This window comes from Macaca nemestrina, chromosome 18 (assembly GCF_043159975.1).
Source record: "Macaca nemestrina isolate mMacNem1 chromosome 18, mMacNem.hap1, whole genome shotgun sequence".
NCBI classification, from domain to species: domain Eukaryota; kingdom Metazoa; phylum Chordata; class Mammalia; order Primates; family Cercopithecidae; genus Macaca; species Macaca nemestrina.
Genome location: NC_092142.1, coordinates 26,976,502 through 26,997,817, shown reverse-complemented (window position 1 = coordinate 26,997,817; position 21,316 = coordinate 26,976,502). Strand labels below are relative to the sequence as shown.

At 42.1% G+C, this 21,316-nt stretch overlaps 1 protein-coding gene and 1 pseudogene across 3 annotated transcripts in view; one reads left to right on the top strand and one right to left on the bottom strand.

Moving 5' to 3' along the window:
* The window catches only part of LOC105482856 (exportin 6), a 117,798-nt gene that overhangs the window by 23,031 nt on the left and 73,451 nt on the right, over positions 1–21,316 (top strand). For 2 of the 3 annotated variants that reach the window (XM_011743226.3, XM_011743227.3), the window contains exons 2-4: positions 9,405–9,495; positions 13,758–13,870; positions 14,985–15,182. In XM_011743226.3, the coding sequence (XP_011741528.1) occupies positions 9,405–9,495; positions 13,758–13,870; positions 14,985–15,182 (402 nt within the window). Of the gene's footprint in view, positions 1–9,404; positions 9,496–13,757; positions 13,871–14,984; positions 15,183–21,316 lie in introns of those variants that run through there. The other variant, XM_024793136.2, reaches the window with a different exon arrangement.
* Positions 11,899–12,024, bottom strand: LOC112426919 (small nucleolar RNA SNORA25; annotated as a pseudogene).

Sequence of the window (21,316 nt, the reverse complement as noted above, 5' to 3'; positions counted from 1 at the left end):
TAGTACGTGGATGAGTTTTCCCAGTGTAAAACATACCATCCTCTGTATACTAAGATGTTTCCTCTAATTGGTTTCCATGGGGAGAAAATATGCTACTTCCACTTATCACTTACCACAGTGGGACCAGTTGAACTTCCTGGCTCAGACACCTGGCAGTCATCTTGCTTCTAACTCTTGGTCCTCAGCAGTAATCAGTGGAAGAGACAGACAATCTGGGCACTTTATGCAAACCGAAGAAATAATGGAGGAATGTTCTGCCATTGATAAACTTTATGGTAGTTTTGGATTAAAGGAGAAAAGTGCTTTTTTTTTTTTTTCCTTGAGACAGAGTCTTGCTCTGTCGCCCAGGCTAGAGTGCAGTAGCACGATCTCGACTCCCTGCAATCTCCACCTCTCCGGTTCACACCATTCTCCTACCTCAGCCTCCTGAGTAGCTGGGACTACGGGCGCCTGCCACCATGCCCGGCTAATTTTTTGTATTTTTCGTAGAGATGGGGTTTCACCGTGTTAGCCAGGATGGTCTCGATCTCCTGACCTCATGATCCCTCCGCCTCGGCCTCCCAAAGTGTTGTGATTACAGGTGTGAGCCACTGCACTCAACTGAAAAGTGCTTCTAAATGACTAAAATTATGTTTAGATGCAGCCAGAGTGTGTGTTTTAATCAAATATTAAATGTCTGTGTGGAGATACTGTGCAAAGTTATGTCTAGATCTAAGCTGCAGACAAGACAACAAGAAGCGTTTCTCATGCAAGGGGATGACTTTGTTCCAAATGCATATTAATAGAGGGGTGGATGCGCCTGCCCAGCCTTAGCAGTCCTGTTACATGCTGTGGTTGTCTGTTTCTTTGCTTCAGTAGAAGACATTTTTTTCCCCCTGCAACTCTTGTACACAATGTTTAGAATTAATTACATCAATGTATATTTGTACCCCAGTCTTCCCTCTGCTTGGCCTTACTCCATCCTATCACAGTCAGGCTAAGGAAAGGAACTCACATGGGTGTGGCTGGAGCTGAGATTCCGGCTGGCTGCTCACTGGCTGTGTGTCTTTGAGCTAGTCATCCAATGATTGCCCTGCTGACTGCTAGACTGGTTGGAGGGTCAGTGGACTTCACCACATTTTCTTTTTTTTAAATAGAGAAATAAAGTGAGATTTCTACTTCAATATGGTGTGCGGTTTTTTGTTTTTTTTTTTTGTTTGTTTTGTTTTGTTTTTTAAAAGGAATTGTCAGTTGGGCACTGTGGCTCGTGCCTCTAATCCCAGCACTTTGGGAGGCTGAGGCAGGCGGATCGCTTGAGCCCTGGAGTTTAAGACCAGTCTGGGCAACACGGTGAAGCCCCAGCTCTACAAAAAATACAAAAATCAGCTGGGTGTGGTTGTGTGCGGCTGTGGTCCCAGCTACTTGCGAGGCTGAGGTAGAAGGATAGCTTGAGCCCGGGAGATAGAGTTTGTGCCACTGTACTGAAGCCTGGGCTACAGAGCAAGACCTGTGTCTCCAGAAAATAAAAGGAAAAGGAAAATATCTACGGGCTGGGATGCGAAAGAGCAGTAGTGACGGGAGGGAGAGATGGGAGGAAGCCTTGTTCTGAATGTCGGTCTCCTGACTGGGGCTTCCTTGATGCACTTTTCTATCTTTCTAGCTTTTTGAGCTGAATGACTTCAGGAGGGGGATAGGTAGATGTCACTCGCCTTGGTTCCCGTGCATGTTATTTTAAGCTTGGTATTTCATCTCATACTTGTGTGCAGGCCTACAGGTCAAAGATTTTTTTCCCTCCTCTGTTTTTTTTTTTTGCAGTGGTGAAGGGTGTAGGGAAGTGAGAGTGATGATCTGAGAGTTTAGACATCTATGGTAATCCTGTTAGCTTTCAGATAAAAGTTTACATGGCGTGTGTTGTAACACACCGGCTATGTTTTGCATACTTTTTAACCTTGGTTGGCAGCAGGGATAGAATCACTTTTCTTGGAGACCTTTATATACAAGCAAATAGGGTAATGACACTGTTCTAGATGTGCCACAGGGATAGTTGAATGGGACTCTGGGATACTAGTCCTCATTTTGTTGAGGTTTGCTATCAAGGAGCCATGAACCTGAATATAGGAGGCCCATATGATTCACCTCCTAGTAGATTATACAAAATGTGGCTCTGGGAAAGGGTGACAAAAAGCTTAATAGAAGTGGCTTTAAAAAATAGTCATTTTTGACTGGTTGTGGTGGCCCATGCCTGTAATCCCAGAACTTTTGAGAGGCATAGGTAGGAGGATTGCTTGAGCCTGGGGGTTTTAAGACTAGTTTGGGCAACATAGCAATACCCCATCTTTATTTAAAAAAAAATTAAAAAAATAGTCATTATTGCCCAATATTAATTTTGTAAAAAAGTTATGCTTGGAGGGGGTTATTTTAGAGGCCATTAGGTAACATGTTACAGATTTAATCAGGGTTTGAGGAAACCACCTTCTAGCTGTCACATCTTAGGGAAAAGCACCTTGTTATCCACCTTCAGTCTCAGTCTTAGTGTTAGCAGTCTCCTGTTTTTCAACACAGATTGAATCTGCGTGTGAGCAGAAGTCTGCTTATGGTCAGAGCCCTTGAAGGGGAAAATGTAAAGAGTCACATATATCTTCAATTTGGAGGAATTACCAGTATTCTTGAGAAACTGAAAGTGATATTAACAGTTTTCTTGTTCCTTTTACTCTCTTGAATTTGGTCTTTAAAATAGTTGAGCACCAGTCCATGGTGGATATTGTAGAAAATACAAACATACTAGATAGAGCATCTTTCCAGACAGTTGATGTTCTGGTTAGAGAGAGAAGCCTAATATGATGTATGAACAGTGACTTTCAGCCCACACTTCATGCCTGACATTGTGTTTACTATGTATTTTACATTTTATTTAATTCTCAGAATGACCCAGTATGTTAGGTACTTTTACTATCCCCATTTGTGCACAGGAGGAAACAGTGACACATTAAATAACTAGGCCAAGGTGAAGCTGCGCGTTTGGATTCAAACTTGGGGAACCTGACCCTAGAGCTTGCATTTATTTTGCCGTTCTGAAATGACCAGAGTAACAGCACCATGGGCAAAATTCTATAGTACTGGTTACAAGTCAAAGACAAAAGATGAAAATGACCTGATCTGTACTGTAACCTGTATAAGAAAATTCATGAAGGTTAAACTATAAAGTATAGTCTCAGGAGCAAATGCAGGATGGGGCTAGGTACTTGCTTATGATACCATGAGTGTTCAGACTAGAGTGGCTTCCTGTGGTGAGTAATGTTGAATCAGGCATGCTTTCCTTCTTATCCTCCTAGTAAACTTCTTTGCTCTTCAAAACCAGATCACCCCTGTGAAGCTTTCTTTCCTTCAGACAGAGTTAGTTTTCTCTTTGGTCTTCTGAGGCTGTTTATATCTACGCCAGGACTACAGGATGTAACTGCTAGGCCACCTTCAGTTCTTTGAAGTTAGGGACCGTCTTACTCATCATCGTATCCCAGGGGCTTAATTTAAGCAGTATCAGTTACCTAGTGCGTATTGGATTCTCATTTGTCCAACAAATAGCTGAGTTGCTTAGTCACTCCAGCATTAAAGCTAGGTTTAGAATAATTGGAGCAGAAAATTAGTTGGGTGTGATGGCATGTGCCTGTAGTGTCAGCTTCTTAAGAGGCTGAGGTGGGGAGGATCGCCTGAGCTCAAGGGTTTGAAGCTGCAGTGAGCTGTGATTGTTCCACTGCCCTCCAGCCTGGGGTGATACAGCAACACTCTGTCTCTTAAAAAAAAAAAAAAATTAGGCTGAATGCAGAGGCTCCCGCCTGTAATCCCAGCATTTTGGGAGGCCAAGGTAGAAGGATCACTTGAAGTCAGGCGTTCAACACCAACCTCGGCAACAGAACAAGACCCAGTCTCTACAAAAATGAAAATAAAAACCAGCCAGATGTGGTGGCTTGTGCCTATAATCTCAGCTACTCGAAGCTGAGGCAGGAGGATTGCTTGAGCCCAGGAGTTTGAGGCCTTAGTGAACTATGATCATGCCACTGCACTCTCGCCTGGCAACAGAGCGAGACCATGTCTTTAGCCAAAAAAAAAAAAAAAAAAAAAAAAAAGAATAATTGTGTCAGAAAAATGTATATTTAGGAGAATTTATCTGGCGGTAAAGTACTGGTTGGATTGGAATTGGAAAACCTGATAACCAGGTAAAAGCAATTATAGTAATGTGGGCAGGAGATGATTAGGGCTCCATAGAAATAGTGGTGAGGGAGAAGATAACAGTCCGCAGACCTGATGGTGTTGGCTGTGGATGGAGAATATGGGGAAGAAGCAAAGGCGATCTCAAATTACGTCACCCTTCCCCTTCTTCCAAGTTTTCATTTTTAGGTGATTATGAGTCTTGGTGCACTTAGTAGTCCCTTAATAAATGAGGCAATGGCATAGATCTCTGAACTGCTGACCCATGAGCAGCAGAGTGAAAGGAGCAGATAAAGTCAAGGCAGGCACAGTCGCAAGCTTACCTTTGCAGATTTTAACTGTTTCTGGAACAGAAAACTTGGGTTTGTTTTAGATCTATGCAGAGCTCTCCAAGAGTATATTCTGAGCCAAGTTTAATTCGTCATCTTGCCCAGGGATTTTAATTTTAAGTGTATGTGCCATTTGCTATTGAGGTGAGCCAAGTAACTCTTGGGGGGGAAGCATAGGCTTATGGGATTGTAATACCTTGTGCTGCCACCCTGGCAGCTCTGAAGTGATGGTTCCTAGAAATCAGGAGCCTCATGCTCACGCTGTTACCTGCAGGCTTATTGCCAGTCCCCAGAGCCACAGTTGTGCTGATAGAGCTAAAATACAGTTTCCAAGGAGTCTGAAAACACCAACCTGGACTTTAGAAAATGAGGATTTTAAAACATTAAGTGTTTAAAATTGCAGTATATATATTTACATACAAGCAGATAAATCGTAAAGTTGATCATCTTTGTGTAACTAACACTGAGATAGAATAGACTATTACTAGAATCCATTCTCCTCCAAGGTAACCACTAGTCTGATTATAATACCATAAATAAGTTTTACTTATTTAAATTATTATTATTTTTTAAGAGACAAGGTCTTGCTGTGTTGCCCAGGCTAGAGTGCATCGGTGCAATCATACCTCACTGCAGCCTTGAACTCCTGGGCTCGAGTGATCCTCTTGCCCCAGCCTCCCAAGTAGCTGGAATTATAGGTGCGCACCACTGTGTCGGGCTTTTTTTTTTTTTTTTTTTTTTTTTAAGATTAATATAAAGTGAATAATGTATTTTGGTTTCTTTCACTCTACATTGTGTTTGTGAGATTCATCTGTGTTGTTGCATGTGTCTATATTCATTCCTGTTGTCTTATAATATTCTCCTCTATCAAGAAATCACTATTCATCCATTCCAGTGATGATGGATATTTGGGTTCTTTTGACTTTTTGGGTATTGTGTATAATAGTGCTATGAACATTTGTGTATATTTTCATTTGGTATACATGTAAAAATTTCTGTTGGGTATATATCAAGGAGTAGAATTGCAGGGTCATAAGATATGCATATGTTTAGCTGTCAGTTTTCTAGAGTGGTTGTATCAGTGTATACTCCCACCAGCAGTATATGCATGTTCTGGTTGCTCAGCATCCTCATCAACACTTGTTATTGTCAGTCTTTTAAATTTTAGCCACTGTGGTAGATGTGTAGCACTACCTTATTTTAAATTTGTATTTTCCTGATAACTAATGAGACTGAACACTTATTTATAGGCTTTTTGAATATCCTCTTTTATAAGTAATTATTTGCCTGTCCAAAAAAAATGGAAGTCCTTTGTCTTTTTTTTTTTTTTTCACTGATTTGTAGAAGTTATTTTATGCTCTGCTATGAGTTCCCTGTTTTCCATTTTGCAGATAGCTCCTATTTTGTGGCTTTCTATTACACTCTCTCCATTGTGCCATCTGATGAACATTTCAACTTATCAGTCTTTTCATTTATGGTTAGTGGTTTATGTGTTCTGTTTAAGAAAATTTTCCCTACCCCTAGATTGTGAAGATACTCTGTATCTACAATCCTCCTGGAAATTTTGTGTGTGAATGTGTCTCACTTATTTTTAAACTAATCTTGCCTTTCCTTAGTTTGTCAAGGTCTGAGGCTTAAATCCCAAGCACAAGGTAGGAGGCAGTCAGATAAATTTTCTTGTTCTTCATAAATTAATGCAGCGTAGGAGATAAAGTTTTTGCGTAGCCTTTGGGAATGGAAGCCTTGTCTCCCTACCATACAATGGCACTTGGATTTTGTTTTATGTTCTTTGTCCCTTTCATTACTTGAAAGTGTAATCTGCTTGGAGTGTTACCTCTTCCTCACTTGCAGTTAATTCCTTAACTCACCCCAGTCTACATTCTGGCTTCACCACTTGCTTGAAACAGCTGGCCAAGGTTCCAGTGGCCTTGTTGCCAAATGGGAGCCAGGGAATTCTCCAGGATCCTTGAACCAGTGTCCTTGAATGTGCCTTCTGTGTCTTTTCTACCTCTGTTCTGATGGTGTGATGTTGGCAAATTCTCAGCCTCCTGATTTTTACTCCGTATACATTTACGTAGCTTCATTTTGAAATCTAGTCTGAAAAGCCCCACTAGATGTGATTGGGACAAAGCCCTTAAACCTGAGGGCATGAGTCTCTAGTTTCAGAGTAGACTTGATCACTTGCGTTGTTTTGCTTTGGTCTATTTTCATTTGGTATCTGAGACCAAATAAAAATGAGAGCAGCCATAACTACAGATTAGATGATTCCTTACGGTTTATGTAGCAGTTTTACATGGATCATCTCATTGGATCCCATATCACCGTGTGAGGCAGGTATTGTTGTTACAGATATAGAAATGATTAAAAATGCAAGCAGCACTTATTTGTTCTGTTGGGAAACACCTGGTGATGCCCTGGATTAGGTTTTGGAGCTTCCTTTTTCACGTAGCCATCATTTAATGGGAGAATGCATCTTTTTTTTTTTTTTTTTTTTTTTAAAGACTAGTGAAGTGCAATAGTGAGAACGAGGGAAAGAGTAGAACAAGGAGTTGCATCTGTAACTGACTGCAAACAGTCCATTGAGGTAACTCAGTACCTTTGGACCAGCCCATCTGGGATCCTTAGGAGTACTTTTGTCCTTCCACTTTCCTCAGGAACCGTAACTTCTTCAGTTGGGGCAGAGTAAAGGGTAGGTGGGACTGGGAATGGAGACAGAGTTGGATTCTTTTTGAGATTATCAGGAACTTGCCAGTAATCATTTATTTCTCAACTCTCTTCCTCAAGAATCTAGTACTAAATAAATTTTGGTGGTTGATTGCCTGGATGTGATAAGCTCACATTTGCTCCAGGATCTACTTTAAAATGATTTAACACAAGAAGAAGTTGTGGAGAGGTATGATTTGCAGATGTTCCCTTAGTTTCCAGGAACACATTTTGGCTCCAGAAGAACTATTTATTTATTTTAACATGCGCTATTTTTCTTATTCTTCTGCATCTTCCCACAGCCTTTTTATTTTAAATAGCAAATCCTTTTTTCAAATGAAATGGCATACCAGACTCGATTTATGAAACAGTCTATGGCGTTCTTTTATTTATGTACACTCATTTTAGAGGTTTGCATTTATAGCATTTATTTATAAAGTAAGTGAGAACAGTGAGGCTGTTTTGATCAACACAAACATTTGAAACAGATTTTAGAAGATTGCAGTCTTATTTTAGCTTCACTTTTCAGATTATTTCTGGGTTTGAAAAAATAGATAGTTTTTAATAAAACAGCTTGGCTTGCAAGCCAAGGATATTTTTTAGTTAAACCGATATGGACATTTGAAAGAGGAGTAGGGGGCTAGGCTAATCTTCATCCTAAATATAAAGTTCAGGGAAGAAAGTCCCTCTCACTCACAAGCACTCAAACTACTATACAATAATTCATCATTCAGTGTGTCACAGTTCAGGTGTCATTGCAGAGCCATCATTCTGTGACCTCAGTGTGGGAGGAACAGATGTGCCTTGCACTGTATGAACGTGGCCCTGCATTCTGTGTGGTGCATTTGAGTGTGTTGGTTGGTGTGCACACGCTTGTGAATCAAGTCTGATTCAGCCTCTGTAATTGGTACTGAAAAGTGCTGGTTTTTCCACAGAGATGAAAAGTTCCTCAGTCTTCACAAAGTCAATCACCTGACGGAGGCCTCTGGTGTACTATAGTTTGACATGTGACACATTTGAGTGTGGGCTTGTTGTTTTAAAATGCAGTTTTTATAGTCAGGTCTCAGTCCATGGGTGATGGAGAGGATATGGGGAAGGGAGATAGGTGGGAAGAAAGAAGTTAAGAGATGATTAAAGAATCAGAACTGCTGCTGGCTCTTGATTATCTCTGGGGTAGAATTATACCAGTGATGACTCAAAAATGGTTTGGGAATGGTTACCTTTTTGAAGGCAGGTTGTGTGAAGAGTGTTAACTCAAGGTTATTTCTGCGACTCCTCTTACTTGAATAAGAATAAAGGAAGTGGGATTTGGGGCTCAATATAAACCCCAAAGGGAGAGGATGAGCACTGGGGGCCTTGGGCTCCCTCTCCTCTCATTTCCAATCTGAGCAGTTCTGCTGAGAGTCTGGCTTTCACTGTGGGCCTGTGGTTTAGAGGAACTAATTTTGAACCCCTATTTAGCTTGGTTCTCAGCTGCACTTTAATCTCTGTTGGCTGCTCATGTGAGATTGAGAATTGACTGTATGACTCTTGGAATGCCTTCAAAAACCGCCAAGAATCCGTGGCCAGGTGCAGTGAGTGACTCACACTTGTAGTCCCATTGCTTTGGGAGGCTGGGACGGGAATTCAAGGCTGCAGTGAGCTATGATTTTACCACTGTACTTCATTCTGGGCAAACAGAGACCCTGTCTCTTAAAAAAAGACAACTCTCCCCGGTTCCCCTCAAAAACCCCTGAGAATCCATGAAGCAGTTTGATATAAGTGCTGTGAATCAAAATATGGCAAATTATTCAGACGCAGGAGAAATGTATTAGGGATGGATAGTCTATGAGGAGCTCTGGCCTTCTTGAATCTCCCCACTCTGCCCATTCAGGAAGGGCCAGGGGCTAATTTGCTTTCAACCATGATTCCAGAGTTGAGTTTTGAATTTCCTCTTTCCTTAGCATACATAATTGAAAATCAGCTGCACAGTAGCATGAATTTATAGAGGCTGCAGCAACAACATTGGGTTTCGAGTCAGCTGGGAAATTCCCTTCAGTTTTTCTGGCGTATACCATGCATTTGAAGAATGTTGAACCAAGATTTTGAGGAAGTAAATTGCTCTTGCTGTTGAATGTGACCTAGAAGGAACTGAGGAACGGTGGAACTGAAGATACAGCTTATTGATTTTTTTTCAAATTCCTTTGTTAGGCATCTGAAGAAGCCTCTCTCAGGGCACTGGAAAGTCTGATGACAGAATTTTTTCACGATTGTACGACCAATGAAAGAAAACGTGAGATAGGTAAGTGGAGCGTTGACTTGTAAAGAGGAATTTATAATGAGGAGGCCCCGGTAGGGAGGAAGGAGTTGTTCATAGCCGTGACTGCATGCTTTCCCCTTGAATTCTTGCTTTTTTCGCTCTGATTCTGCTGGCGCGTGGCTGGGGAAACCCCTCCACTTGACCAAAGGAAAGAAAATCCATCACTATGGATCTTAATTTCAGCAATGTTGTTGAACTTTTATATAAGAAGCCTGCGACTTCTTGGTGGAGGGTCTAGGGTGAGTGGGACAGGGTCTCGCTGTGTTGCCCAGGCTGGTTTTGAACTCCTGGCCTGAAGTGATCCTCCGTCTCAGCCTCCTGAATAGCTGGGATTGTAAGCGTGAGCCACCGCACCTGGATGGTTATTTAAAGAAAAACAGTAACAACTCTGGAAAGTGTCAAAATCAACATGTTTTGCTGTGCAGAAGTCTGATCTGAACCTAATAGTGCCCAGAAATCCCAAAGCTGGTATTACATTTGAGGACTTCCTGCTGCCTGGGCAACATAAGATTCTGTCTCAAAAAAAAAAAATTTGTTTTTTTGAGTCGGAGTCTTGCTCTGTTGCCCAGGGTGGAGTGTGGTGGCACGATCTTGACTCACTGCACGCTCCGTCTTCTGGGTTCGTGCCATTCTCCGACCTCAGCCTCCTGTGTAGTTGGGACTGCAGGCGCCCGCCACCATGCCCAGCTCATTTTTTTGTGTTTTTAGTAGAGTACAGGGTTTCATCATGTTAGCCAGGATGGTCTCAATCTCCTGACCTCATGATCCGCCCGCCTCGGCCTCCGAAAGTGTTGGGATTACAGGCGTGAGCCACCGCCCCCCCCCCCGCCTTTTTTTTTTGAGAGGGAGTCTCACTCTGTTGCCCAGGCTGGAGTTCAGTGGGGTGATCTCGGCTCACTGCAACCTCCGCCCCCTGGGTTCAAGCGATTCTCCTGCCCCGGCCTCCCATGTTCCTGGGATTACAGGTGCCCACCACCACCCCCGGCTAATTTTTTGTGTTTATAGTAGAGACGGGGTTTCACCCATATTAGCCAGACTGGTCTTGAACTCCTGACCTCAAGAGATCTGCCCACCTGGGCCTCCCAAAGTGCTGGGATTACAGGTGTGAGCCACCGTGCCTGGCCATTAGTCTTCGATATTCTGACACTCTATTCTTTGAAGTCTTTTTTTAGATTATAATTGAAATGCTTTTGATTCTTTAATTTTTGGTTTGCAAATCAAATATTGCTCACCTTGTTTTTTTTTTTTTTGAGACAGAGTCTCGCTCTGTGACCCAGGCTGAAGTGCAATGATGCCACCTTGGCTCACTGCAAGCTCCGCCTCCCAGGTTCATGCCATTCTCCTGCCTCAGCCTCCCGAGTAGCTGGGACTACAGGTGCCTGCCACCACGCCCAGCTAATTTTTTGTATTTTTAGTAGAGACGGAGTTTCACCGTGTTACCAGGATGGTCTCAATCTCCTGACCTCGTGATCCACCCACCTCGGCCTCCCAAAGTGCTGGGATTACAGGCGTGAGCCACGTCGCCCGGCAAACATGTTTTTTTTTTTTTTTTTTTTTTTTTTTGAGATGGGAATCTCCCTCTGTTGCCCAGGCTGGAGTTCAGTAGCACGATCTTGCCTCACTGCAACCTCTGCCTTGCTCACCTTCTATTTCATGAATTAAACATAGAACCTGCTGAACATGTTCATATTCTCATCTGATCTTAAAAGAGATTTAAGTAGCCAAATGCTCCAGATGCCAAATTTGAATGCAGGCTGAGGAGAATCCGGGGGTTTGTTTTTATACAGTAGGCTTGTCTTAGTTCAGTTCTCTTTGTACTAGTCATTGTAGCTTTATTTGAGTGTGTGGGCTTGGACCACTTATTACTTCTTTTCTATGGTCTTGGGTTAAACTCTAGGCTTTTCCTAGTTTGGTCAGAGAAAGGAAGGAAGCCTTTTCTTCAAAGGGCTCCACCCACCCTCCAGCAAAGGTAAATTACTAGTGCTCTAGAAATTGATAGAGCTTTTAGCAGGGACCTTGAGACCGTGTGGTCATTGTAGAATGGAGGAAACAGAAGCATCAAGGAGGAGCAGTGACTCACTTGGGGTCAGACTCAGAGTCTAGAACAGAGCCCAGAGTTCCTCAGTTCCAGTCCGGTTTGACTTCACCTTGGGGATTCACAGAAACCTTTGCTTAATTATTAAGGCAGGCTATTAGCTTCCTTTTATGGATTTGTAATTAACTTTTATTTTTATTAAAATAATTTTTTTTGACTGGGCATGGTGGCTCATGCCTGCAATCTCAGCCCTTTGGGAGGTCAAGGCAAGTGGAATACTTGAGCCCAGGGGTTTGAGACCATTATGGGGAACATAGTAAGACTCCGTCTCTACAAAAATATGTTTCCCCCCTTATATCTCTTCAGGAAAACAGCACCATTGAGTGCTATGGCATCCTATAGAGAACTTCAGTCTTTGGTCATAGCGTTAAGAGCTCATGGTTTCACAGCCCTGTGAGCCCTCTTTGAAATGATCTAAAATTGAAAGGCTGGGATTTTTTTTTTTTTGAGACGGAGCCTCACTCTGTTGCCAGGCATGCAGTGGCGCAGTCTCGGCTCACTGCAACCTCCGCTTCCCGGGTTCAAGCGATTCTCCTGCCTCAGCCTCCCGAGTAGCTGGGACTAGAGGCGCGCACCACCACGCCCAGCTAATTTTTGTATTTTTAGTAGAGACGGCGTTTCACCATGTTGGCCAGGATAGTCTATCTCTTGACCTTGTGATACGCCCGCCTCGGCTTTCCAAAGTGCTGGGATTAACAGGCGTGAACCAATGGGCCCAGCCTTTTTCTTTTCTTTTTTTTTTTTTTAAAGAGATAGTATTTTGCTCTATCACTCAGGCTGGGTGTAGTGGCATGATCATAGCTCATTGCAACCTTGGCCTCCTGGGCTAAAGCTTCAGGCACACCAAAGCTGTTCATTTTGACACTCTCCTAAGTTGTTGAGTTCTTTTTCTTTAAATAGCCTTCTGGGCGTGGTGGCTCATGCTTATAATCCTAGCTCTTCAGGTGGCTGAGACAGGAGGATCACTAGAGGCCAGGAGTTAAAGACCAGCCTGGACAACATAGTAAGGTCTCCTCCTGCCTCAGCCTTCTGAGTAACTAGGACTACAGGCGTGTGCCACCATATCTAGTTAAGTTTTTCTTTGTTTTGTACAGATAGGGTCTCAGTGTTGCCCAGGCTGGTCTTTGAACTTCTGGCTTCAAGCAGTCCTCCTGCCTCAGCCTCTCAAAGTGCTGGAATTACAGATGTGAGCCACTGTGCCTGGCCTTTCCATGGATTTTTTTTAATGAGACTGCCTCGTTGGATTTAGCTTAAGTTGTAGGGAACTAGCAGAGCAATGACTTGAGGATTAGAAGAAACTGCTGTGTATTCTGCTTTTCCAAAGGCTTTCTAGAATCTCTCAAAGTTGTGGGCCTTTGCACTTTTACCCTTTTTGGATTATATTTCATGACCAGTGCAGCAGCTCAAGGTGACTAAGGGACAGCATGTCCAGAAACATAATGGTAGCCCCGTAATGCTTGCTGCCTTGTGGGTTCTGGCTGATGCCATCAGCAGCCTAAGGAGGAGGAACACCTTTCTAACCAACATGATGTGTGGACAGGGCTGCTCGCCACAACACTCGTCATCGTTGCTCTTGCCTCAGGTCATTTCACTTTTTTGGTGGCAGTGTTTTAAAATAAAACCAACCCAAATGAAGAGTTAGCCATTTTGAATTCCTTGCATTTTTTTTCCTTTCCTATCTTTCTAGGGTTAGTCTTAATCTTTACTTTTTCTGCCTTTCTAGCCATCATTTTGTGTGTGTGAACAATGTAGACTCCACTGAAGATTTGTAGAGGAATGGTGAGGTGCTAGAATGTAGCTCACATTCAGAGGAAGTTAGCTAGCAGTTTTAAGAAGATGGAAGGGTACTCTTAGAACATTCCAGCCACACATTAGCTTAAATAAGAACTTTAGCAGTGAAAGTTTCTCTGCCTAGAGAAATATCCATAGCAAGGTAGCTTTTAGATGGCTGAAAACATTGTCAGTGTCCATGATCACCTCAGATGCAGAAAAATATTGTATGATTTATTCTATCTTGAAGAATCTGCTGGTTTTGACATCATTTACATTATATGCAGAGAGGAATGTTTAAATAGTAATAAGATAGCCCAGCCTTGTCTAATTTCATGTATTTTCATAGCTTTCTTTTGTTACCATTTAACTTTTCCAGAGGAGCTTCTTAATAACTTTGCCCAGCAAATAGGAGCCTGGAGATTCTGCCTGTACTTTCTCTCCAGCACTAGGAATGACTATGTAATGATGTACAGTTTAACAGTTTTTGAGGTAAGTTGTCAGTAATTTTATACTCTTCTGAAAAGGATTTTGTAGTCGTAGTGCCATATCATTGGCACTAGACTAGAGCTGTAACGTGCTGGGAGAGGGTAGCTCAGCTCTGGGACGTCGTCCCACATACTGTCTTTGTGTAGCTGTGTGTTGTTTGGGGCATCTTCCATCTTCCACACTAGAAAGGTGAGATGGATGGTTGACTTTAGGGTTAAGTAGGTAGGTCATTTGTGGTAACATATAACTGTTCCCTGCCTATTATCATTGATAAGGGAAAGATAATTAAAGAAAAACATTTTAGGAGGAGAAATGATAACCATAATAGCATCATCCCCAACAGCAAAAAGTTTTATTTATATCACCTCTCTTCCAATCCTTGTTTTCTGTGCGCACCTTTAAAAAATCTAATTGTAGGCTGGGCGCAGTGGCTCATGCCTGTAATCCCAGCACTTTGAGGGGCTGAGGTGGGCGGATCAATGAGATCAGGAGATGGAGACCATCCTGGCTAACACAGTGAAACCCCGTCTCTACTAAAAATACAAAAAAAAAAAAAAAAAAAAAATTAACCAGGCGTGGTGGCGGGCACCTGTAGTCCCAGCTACTCGGGAGGCTGTGGTAGGAGAATGGCATGAGCCCGGGAGGCGGAGCTTAACAGTGAGCCCAGATTGTGCCACTGTGCTCCAGCCTGGGCGACAGAGTCTCGCTCTGTCGCCCAAAAAAAAAAAAAAAAAAAATCTAGTTATAATCATATTGCCCATGATATTTTGTATTCTGCTTTTCCCCACTTTATTTTATATCCCCACATGTAGTTCTGACATTATTCACCAAGACATTCTTCTGTTTTTGAACATTGAAGTTGTTTCTGTCAGTATATTTTGGTGGCTATTAGAGACAGTGGGGTAAAAAAGTTTTTACACATACAGCTTTTTGTTTCTGTTATGGGACTGCTGTGTCATAAGATTTGAATACTTTTATTATTCTTATTGCCATATTGCTCCAAACCTTTATTTAAAGAGAGTTTCTTGTTGATAAGTGATATAGCTATCTGTGGGATGAAAAGCAGTTATTTTTGTGTATAGGTTGTTAACTTAAAAGATGTATATTTGTTTTTCAGAATCTGATCAATAAAATGTGGCTTGGGGTCCCATCTCAGGATAAGATGGAAATCCGTAGCTGCCTGCCCAAACTCCTTTTGGCTCACCATAAAACCTTACCTTACTTTATCCGGAACAAGCTCTGCAAAGTTATTGTTGATATTGGACGTCAGGATTGGCCCATGTTCTACCACGACTTTTTTACTAACATTTTACAGGTAAGGATATGCCTAAGGAAACTTTATCTTGTAAATAGTTTGTTTGTTGAAGTGATTATTTCCTTGTCCTGAAGAGGACTTTTAAGATTAGCATTTTGGAACTGCAGTAGTGAGGTTATTGTAGGACAGATTATCACATTCACTTAACTTTATATTTATAAGACATACTGTATCTTTGTGCAGTGGAGAAAGTAGGGGAGAAAAACCTAATCTCTTTGTTAACCTGTTGTGCAATTTGTTCAGCCAGTATTTGAAAGTCTGTTAGGTGCTGTACTAGGTGTTAAGGGTACAAGGGTGAGGCCTTCAGTAGTTTCAGCATTTAGTGGGGGAAATAGCTGTGCAAACAGTAATTACTCAATAATATGGTAATTATTGTGGGAGTATATGCAGAGTGCTGTGGTGGCATAGCATGTAGACTTAGTGGTGTTGGGCTGAGATGTGAGATGGTGAAGTGGTAGAGTAAGGGGCTAGATTGATGGACAGAGGCCAGGCCAGGAAGGGTTGGGGGGTTCCATTGTGCAATTCGTAGTTTTTCCTAGGGAGCTAATGAAAATTTTGAGGAGGGAGAAAACATGGCTACATGTTTATGGTGGAATGATGGCTAGCTGGGGTTTGGATTGCAGAGGGGCGAGGTGAGAGGGAAAGAGGCAGGATGAAGAGGATCTGAACCAAAAGGAGATGACCTGGTGGGTGGAGGTGAGGCACCCAGGGGATAGGGGCAGGAAGCCAGTGACACTAGGTGAGAGGGGAGAGAAGGGAGGAATCTAGAATGACTTCCAATTTTTTCTGGTTCAGATAGATTTTTCAGGCCAGGGTTGAAAGAAGGGGAATGAGTTTGGGCAGAAGTTGGTGAATTCAGTTTGATAGAAAATGCATTTAAAATTTGTGTTCCTTCTCTGTAATAACTAATGAGACATTAGGAAGTGTGGATCTGGGGTCAGGATTTAGAAGTCAGAAGGGAGTAGTTGGGACCTAAAAGCTATGAGGGAGATGCTGTTGCTCATTTGAATCCTGTGGTCAAGTTGGAAACATTTTCATGTTATTGAGCTAGTCTTGAGTATGCAGGAAATGGGTATTATATACAGTTTATAGAAATAAAGTTCTTTGAAAATTGGTTATAGTCTCAGTGACTGTAGGATTTTCCAGAACAATATCATTTTCTAATGTTCTGCTTGCTCTTCATTCAAACCATTTTAATGATGCAGCAATTAAAAAAGAATTCAGCATCCAAAGTGCTTCTCTCAGATAGAGCACAAAATTTCTTCATTTAGTTTTGTTTTGTATAGTGCTTCATTCATGTAGAGATTTATTGGGTTGTTACTGCAAAGGAGATTCATGCCTTTATTCAAGTAGTCAACTATTTGTTGAACACTAAGCACGTGAGGGGATATAGTAATGAACAAACACCAAGTCCCTGCCTTCCTGGAGTTTATGATCTCAGGGTGGGGATGGGGGCATCAGCAAACAATAAGCAGATACACACTTGGCGGTATTTATAAGTATGATGAAAACTCAATCCAGGGAAGGGGAAAGAAACTAGCGGGGGTTGTGTTTAGATGGGATGCTCGTAGAAGGCTTTTCTGGGGACAGACATTTGAGCAGAAACCTGAGTGGGGGTTATGGGGTGAACCATGTGGGTATCTAGGGGAACAGTATTCGGGGCAGAGAGAATAGCAAATGCACAGGATCTGAGGAATGGCAAGCAGGCGAGTAGGCCTGGACTCGGGGGACATGAGACAGGAGACACTTCCCTGGCGTTCTGTCCAATACACTTGCCTTCACTCCAAGTTGAGGATGGTTATGGTAACCCTCTCCAAGGCTTTCTTAAGTGGGCGCCAGGGAAGCCCACTGGAGACGGGAAAGACTAAGAGGGTTTGGAGTCTTCTAAGTGAACCTATTCCTGGGTTGGTTAGTGGTGTGTCCTGTGACAAGAGAACGACCTTGAGTCGGAGAGTCACAGGCCTGATGATAGCCGGTAAGGAGGAGCCACAGTTGCACCGCTGGGATTGGTCCCTGTGATGAAGAACAGAATGTTTCCTGGCTACATTTGAAGTATAATTATTTGTAACAAAAGATGGATTTGGAAGAGAGCACTTTTAGGTGAAGGGCTTCTGGAGGTTTAAAAAGGCTAGTTGTCCACTGTTCTCCACCACCTCCCCCTTTCAACCCCTTCAGTAATGACTCCTTTAACCTCATGTAGCTTTGGTGACTTTGAAACACCATATGGTAGAAAGAGCCAGACTCTGAGGCAGCAGGTTTGGGTTCTGCACCCAACTTTGTAAAGTCATCTTTTTCTTTTCTTTAATTTTAGTAAAGATAGAGTCTCACTATGTTGCCTAGGCTGGTCTTGACCTCTTGGCCTCAAGTGATCTTCCTGCGATGGCCTCTCAAAGTGCTAGGATTATAGGCGTGAGCCACTGCCCCAGCCTAAAGTCCTCTTTGATTTTAGCACCTCCTGCTGCTTACGTAAGCTTCCCTTTCTTTCTTTGTAAAATGAGAGGCTTGGACTAAGTGATCTTTGAAATCCTTTCCAGTTGTGTTATGTCCTGCTTCTTATTTATTCTTGTGAACTAGACAATGGCATATAAGCCTTGTCAAAAATGATCAGTGCTCAACTGCTGACATTTCTGTTAATATAGTTATCCCTTTGTATCTGTGGGGGATTGGTTCCAGGACCCCCTTGGATACCAGAATTCATGGATGCCGAATTCCCTGATATAAAAAGGCATAGTTTGCGTGTAACCTATGCACATCCTTTTGTGTAGGTTAGACCATCTCTAGATTACTTCTAATACCTAATAGAACATACATGTTCTGTAAATAGTTGCTATACTGAGGCTGAGGCGGGGGCGGATCACGAGGTCGGGATATTGAGACCATCTGGCTAACACGGTGAAACCCTATCTCTACTAAAAATACAAAAATAATTAGCCGGGCGTGGTGGCGGGTGCCTGTAGTCCTAGGTACTCGGGAGGCTGAGGCAGGAGAATGGCGTGAACCCGGGAGGTGAAGCTTGCAGTGAGCCGAGATTGCACCACTGCTCTCCGTCAAAAAAAAAAAAAAATGTTGTTATACTGTATTGTTTAGTAAATAATGACAAGTAAAAACTATACATGTTTAATACAGATGCAGCCGTTTTTTCTTCTTTTTCCTGATTATGTTCTATCTGTGGTTGTTTGAACCCTTGAATACAGAACTCATGGGTATGGAGGGCTAACTGTTAGTGTTTTCTTCAGATATTGGTAAATAATGCCAAACTGGTTCTGGAATCAATTTCACCATCACATGATCCTTTGAGTAAATCATCTAAAGCGTTTTTTTGGGCTCATATGGTGTTTGCAGTCTGGGGTGCATGGTTTTGTTTTTTTTGAACTCTGACAGTTTGTTGGGTGGTATCTATGCAGTTTTTGTTATAATTGTGGTGACCACCATAAGCAGATAGAGAGGGGTTGATTTGGTAACCCAGCCTTACGTGCTGTGGGTTGGTTATACCCTTTCTAGGCTGCTGGAGAAGTAATCGAAATTGAAACCGACCCCTTTCCTTCCCACCTGCCCACATATACTCTAGCACACACATGACACCAACGGTTCTAGAACCTGTTCTTCAAATTCCTAAAGTCTGTTGAGCAGAACCTGTGGTCACATTGTGCCTGGGACCAGATACTTAAGGGGCAAGCAGCACAGGAAGAGAATTGCTGTTTCTTCTGTTGGGTTGTGGAATAAAAACGATGGAACCTTTTCAGAAGTTCACGCTAGAAACCTGAACTTGTTCTTCAACCTGCAGGAGCTCATTGTCTGTTAAACTGCAGAGATTAACTGTGTTACAAGCTTAAATTAAAGATGTGAAGATGGTAAAGGGAAACACTGTTTTAATAAAAAGCTTTCTGGGTACAAAGCTAATGAGAAGAAAAATTACACATTTTATCAAGCTCTTTTTCAAGTAAAGAATAGTTTTCTCTTTTCATCTGGCTTCTTGCCTGGAAGGAGAACTTGCAGATAGATTTTCCATATCGTGGGGGAGTTTTATTTCTGGGAAGTACAGCATTTCATATTTATAGGAGGGTGTATATTGCCAAATGGGATATTTGGCATTGCGAGTCATTTCCAGCTGAGAGAGTAAGGATGCAGCCTGGAGGGGAAAACAGAGACAAGAGGTAGAGGAGAAAGAAAGGAAAAGGAGGAAGTAATGGGAATCTTTTAGAATATAGGCCAATAAGCCAAAGGTCTCCAAATGGAAAGAGATGCTTACCAAGGATCAGTTCTACTTCATTGTGTGAAGAGAAATTTCCTGTCCTCCCTATGCTGCATGATCTGAATTTAAGTCAGTGTTAGAAATAGGCCGAATTTGTAGAAAACGAAGATAAAAATTGTGGAGAATATACAGAGTTTTAGTGTTCAAGAGACCTGAATTTATAGAGAGCATTTTAAACACATCATTCATTGCTGCTGGTTACCTAGTGCTGCTTCTGAAGACACTTGAATTTACCTTAAGTTCCCATTTTTGAGTACTTGTCCTGTTCTTTAGGGATGAGCTTTTCCTTGCTTTGTGAAAGGGGAGTTATTTGTAAGGGAAAGGAATGTACCCTGTATTTCTTTTCTTTTCTTTTTTGTTTTCTTTTTTTTTTTGAGATGGAGTCTTGTTCTCTTGCCCAGGCTGGAGTTCAGTGGGGTGATCTCGGCTCACTGCAACCTTTGCCTCCTGGGTTCAAGTGATCCTCCTGCCTTAGCCTCCTGAGTAGCTGGGACTACAGGTGCCTGCCGCCACACCCGGCTAAGTTTTGTATTTTTAGTAGAGACGGAGTTTCACCATGTTGGCCAGCCTGGTCTCGAACTGCTGACCTCAAGTGCTCTGCCCCCCTTGGCCTCCCAAAGTGGTGGGATTACAGGCATGAGCCACCACGCCCAGCCTGTACCCTGTATTTCTTGAAGCGAAGAATATAAAATCTATGGGTACAGTTCCTGAGTGTTCTCCTCTTCCCTAAAGTTTATATGTATTTTTAGCTTAAGTTAAAAAAAAAAAAAAAGTGTGTCAGAGAATTAACTACATTTAAACTTAATGAAGATTAAAGAAAAACTTGAAGTGCTTTTCAAATTGTCTGCTTTTTTATAGATTGTAGCAATTAACTCAACAGATAATTTTAGTGGCAACTTGTTTACTTTTATCATTTCTGGAAATTACAAAACAAATATAATAGTAATGCTTTGAATTTTGTAAAAATGATTAGGAAGATGTAGGTAGTGCTATGCTGTTGAAGGTGTACTTTTTTTGGTCTCGTTTAATTAAACTTTCTTATGGTAGAGAGACTATTACAGGTGATAGAAAAAGTAACTTAGTTTGCTACATAGGTATTTGCAAAATCCTAACTAGTCATAGTTTAATGACATGTATGTGTGGTGTTGCTCTGCCATATTTAATCATTACCTTTTCTGAAACATGCAGAGTTTAGAAGTATAAAGTTGATTTAATAGCATGCATATTGAAAAGACATCACAAATTGATTTACACATTTTTTTTTTTTTTTTTTTGAGACGGAGTCTGGCTCTGTCACCCAGGCTGGAGTGCTGTGGCCGGATCTCAGCTCACTGCAAGCTCCGCCTCCCGGGTTCACGCCATTCTCCTGCCTCAGCCTCCTGATTTACACATCTTAATCACTAATATAGATGTAATTTATATACATGCACACACAAAACTTGGTTACTAGAAAAAGTAACAAAGGCTGTGGTAGGAATCTGGACATGTATAAAAATGGTCATGTTAGGTATAAAAGACGATTGTTTTCTAGCTGTTTTTAAGTTCATGGTATTAGAATTTTGTCTGTAAGATATGATGAGAATGTATTTTGAATGATTAAAAAGAGCTCCCTAAATATCCTCTAAGTGATGTTTCTTTTTTTTATTTGAGACGGAGTTTCACTCTTTTTGCCCAGGCTAGAGTGCAATGATGCAATCTCGGCTCACTGCAACCTCTGCCTCCTGGGTTCAAGTGCTTCTCCTGCCTCAGCTTCCCGAGTAGCTGGGATTATAGGCATGCGCCACGACATCCGGCTAATTTTGTATTTTTAGGAGAGACGGGGTTTCTCCATGTTGGTCAGGCTGGTCTCGAACTCCCTACATCAGGTGATCCGCCCGTCTCG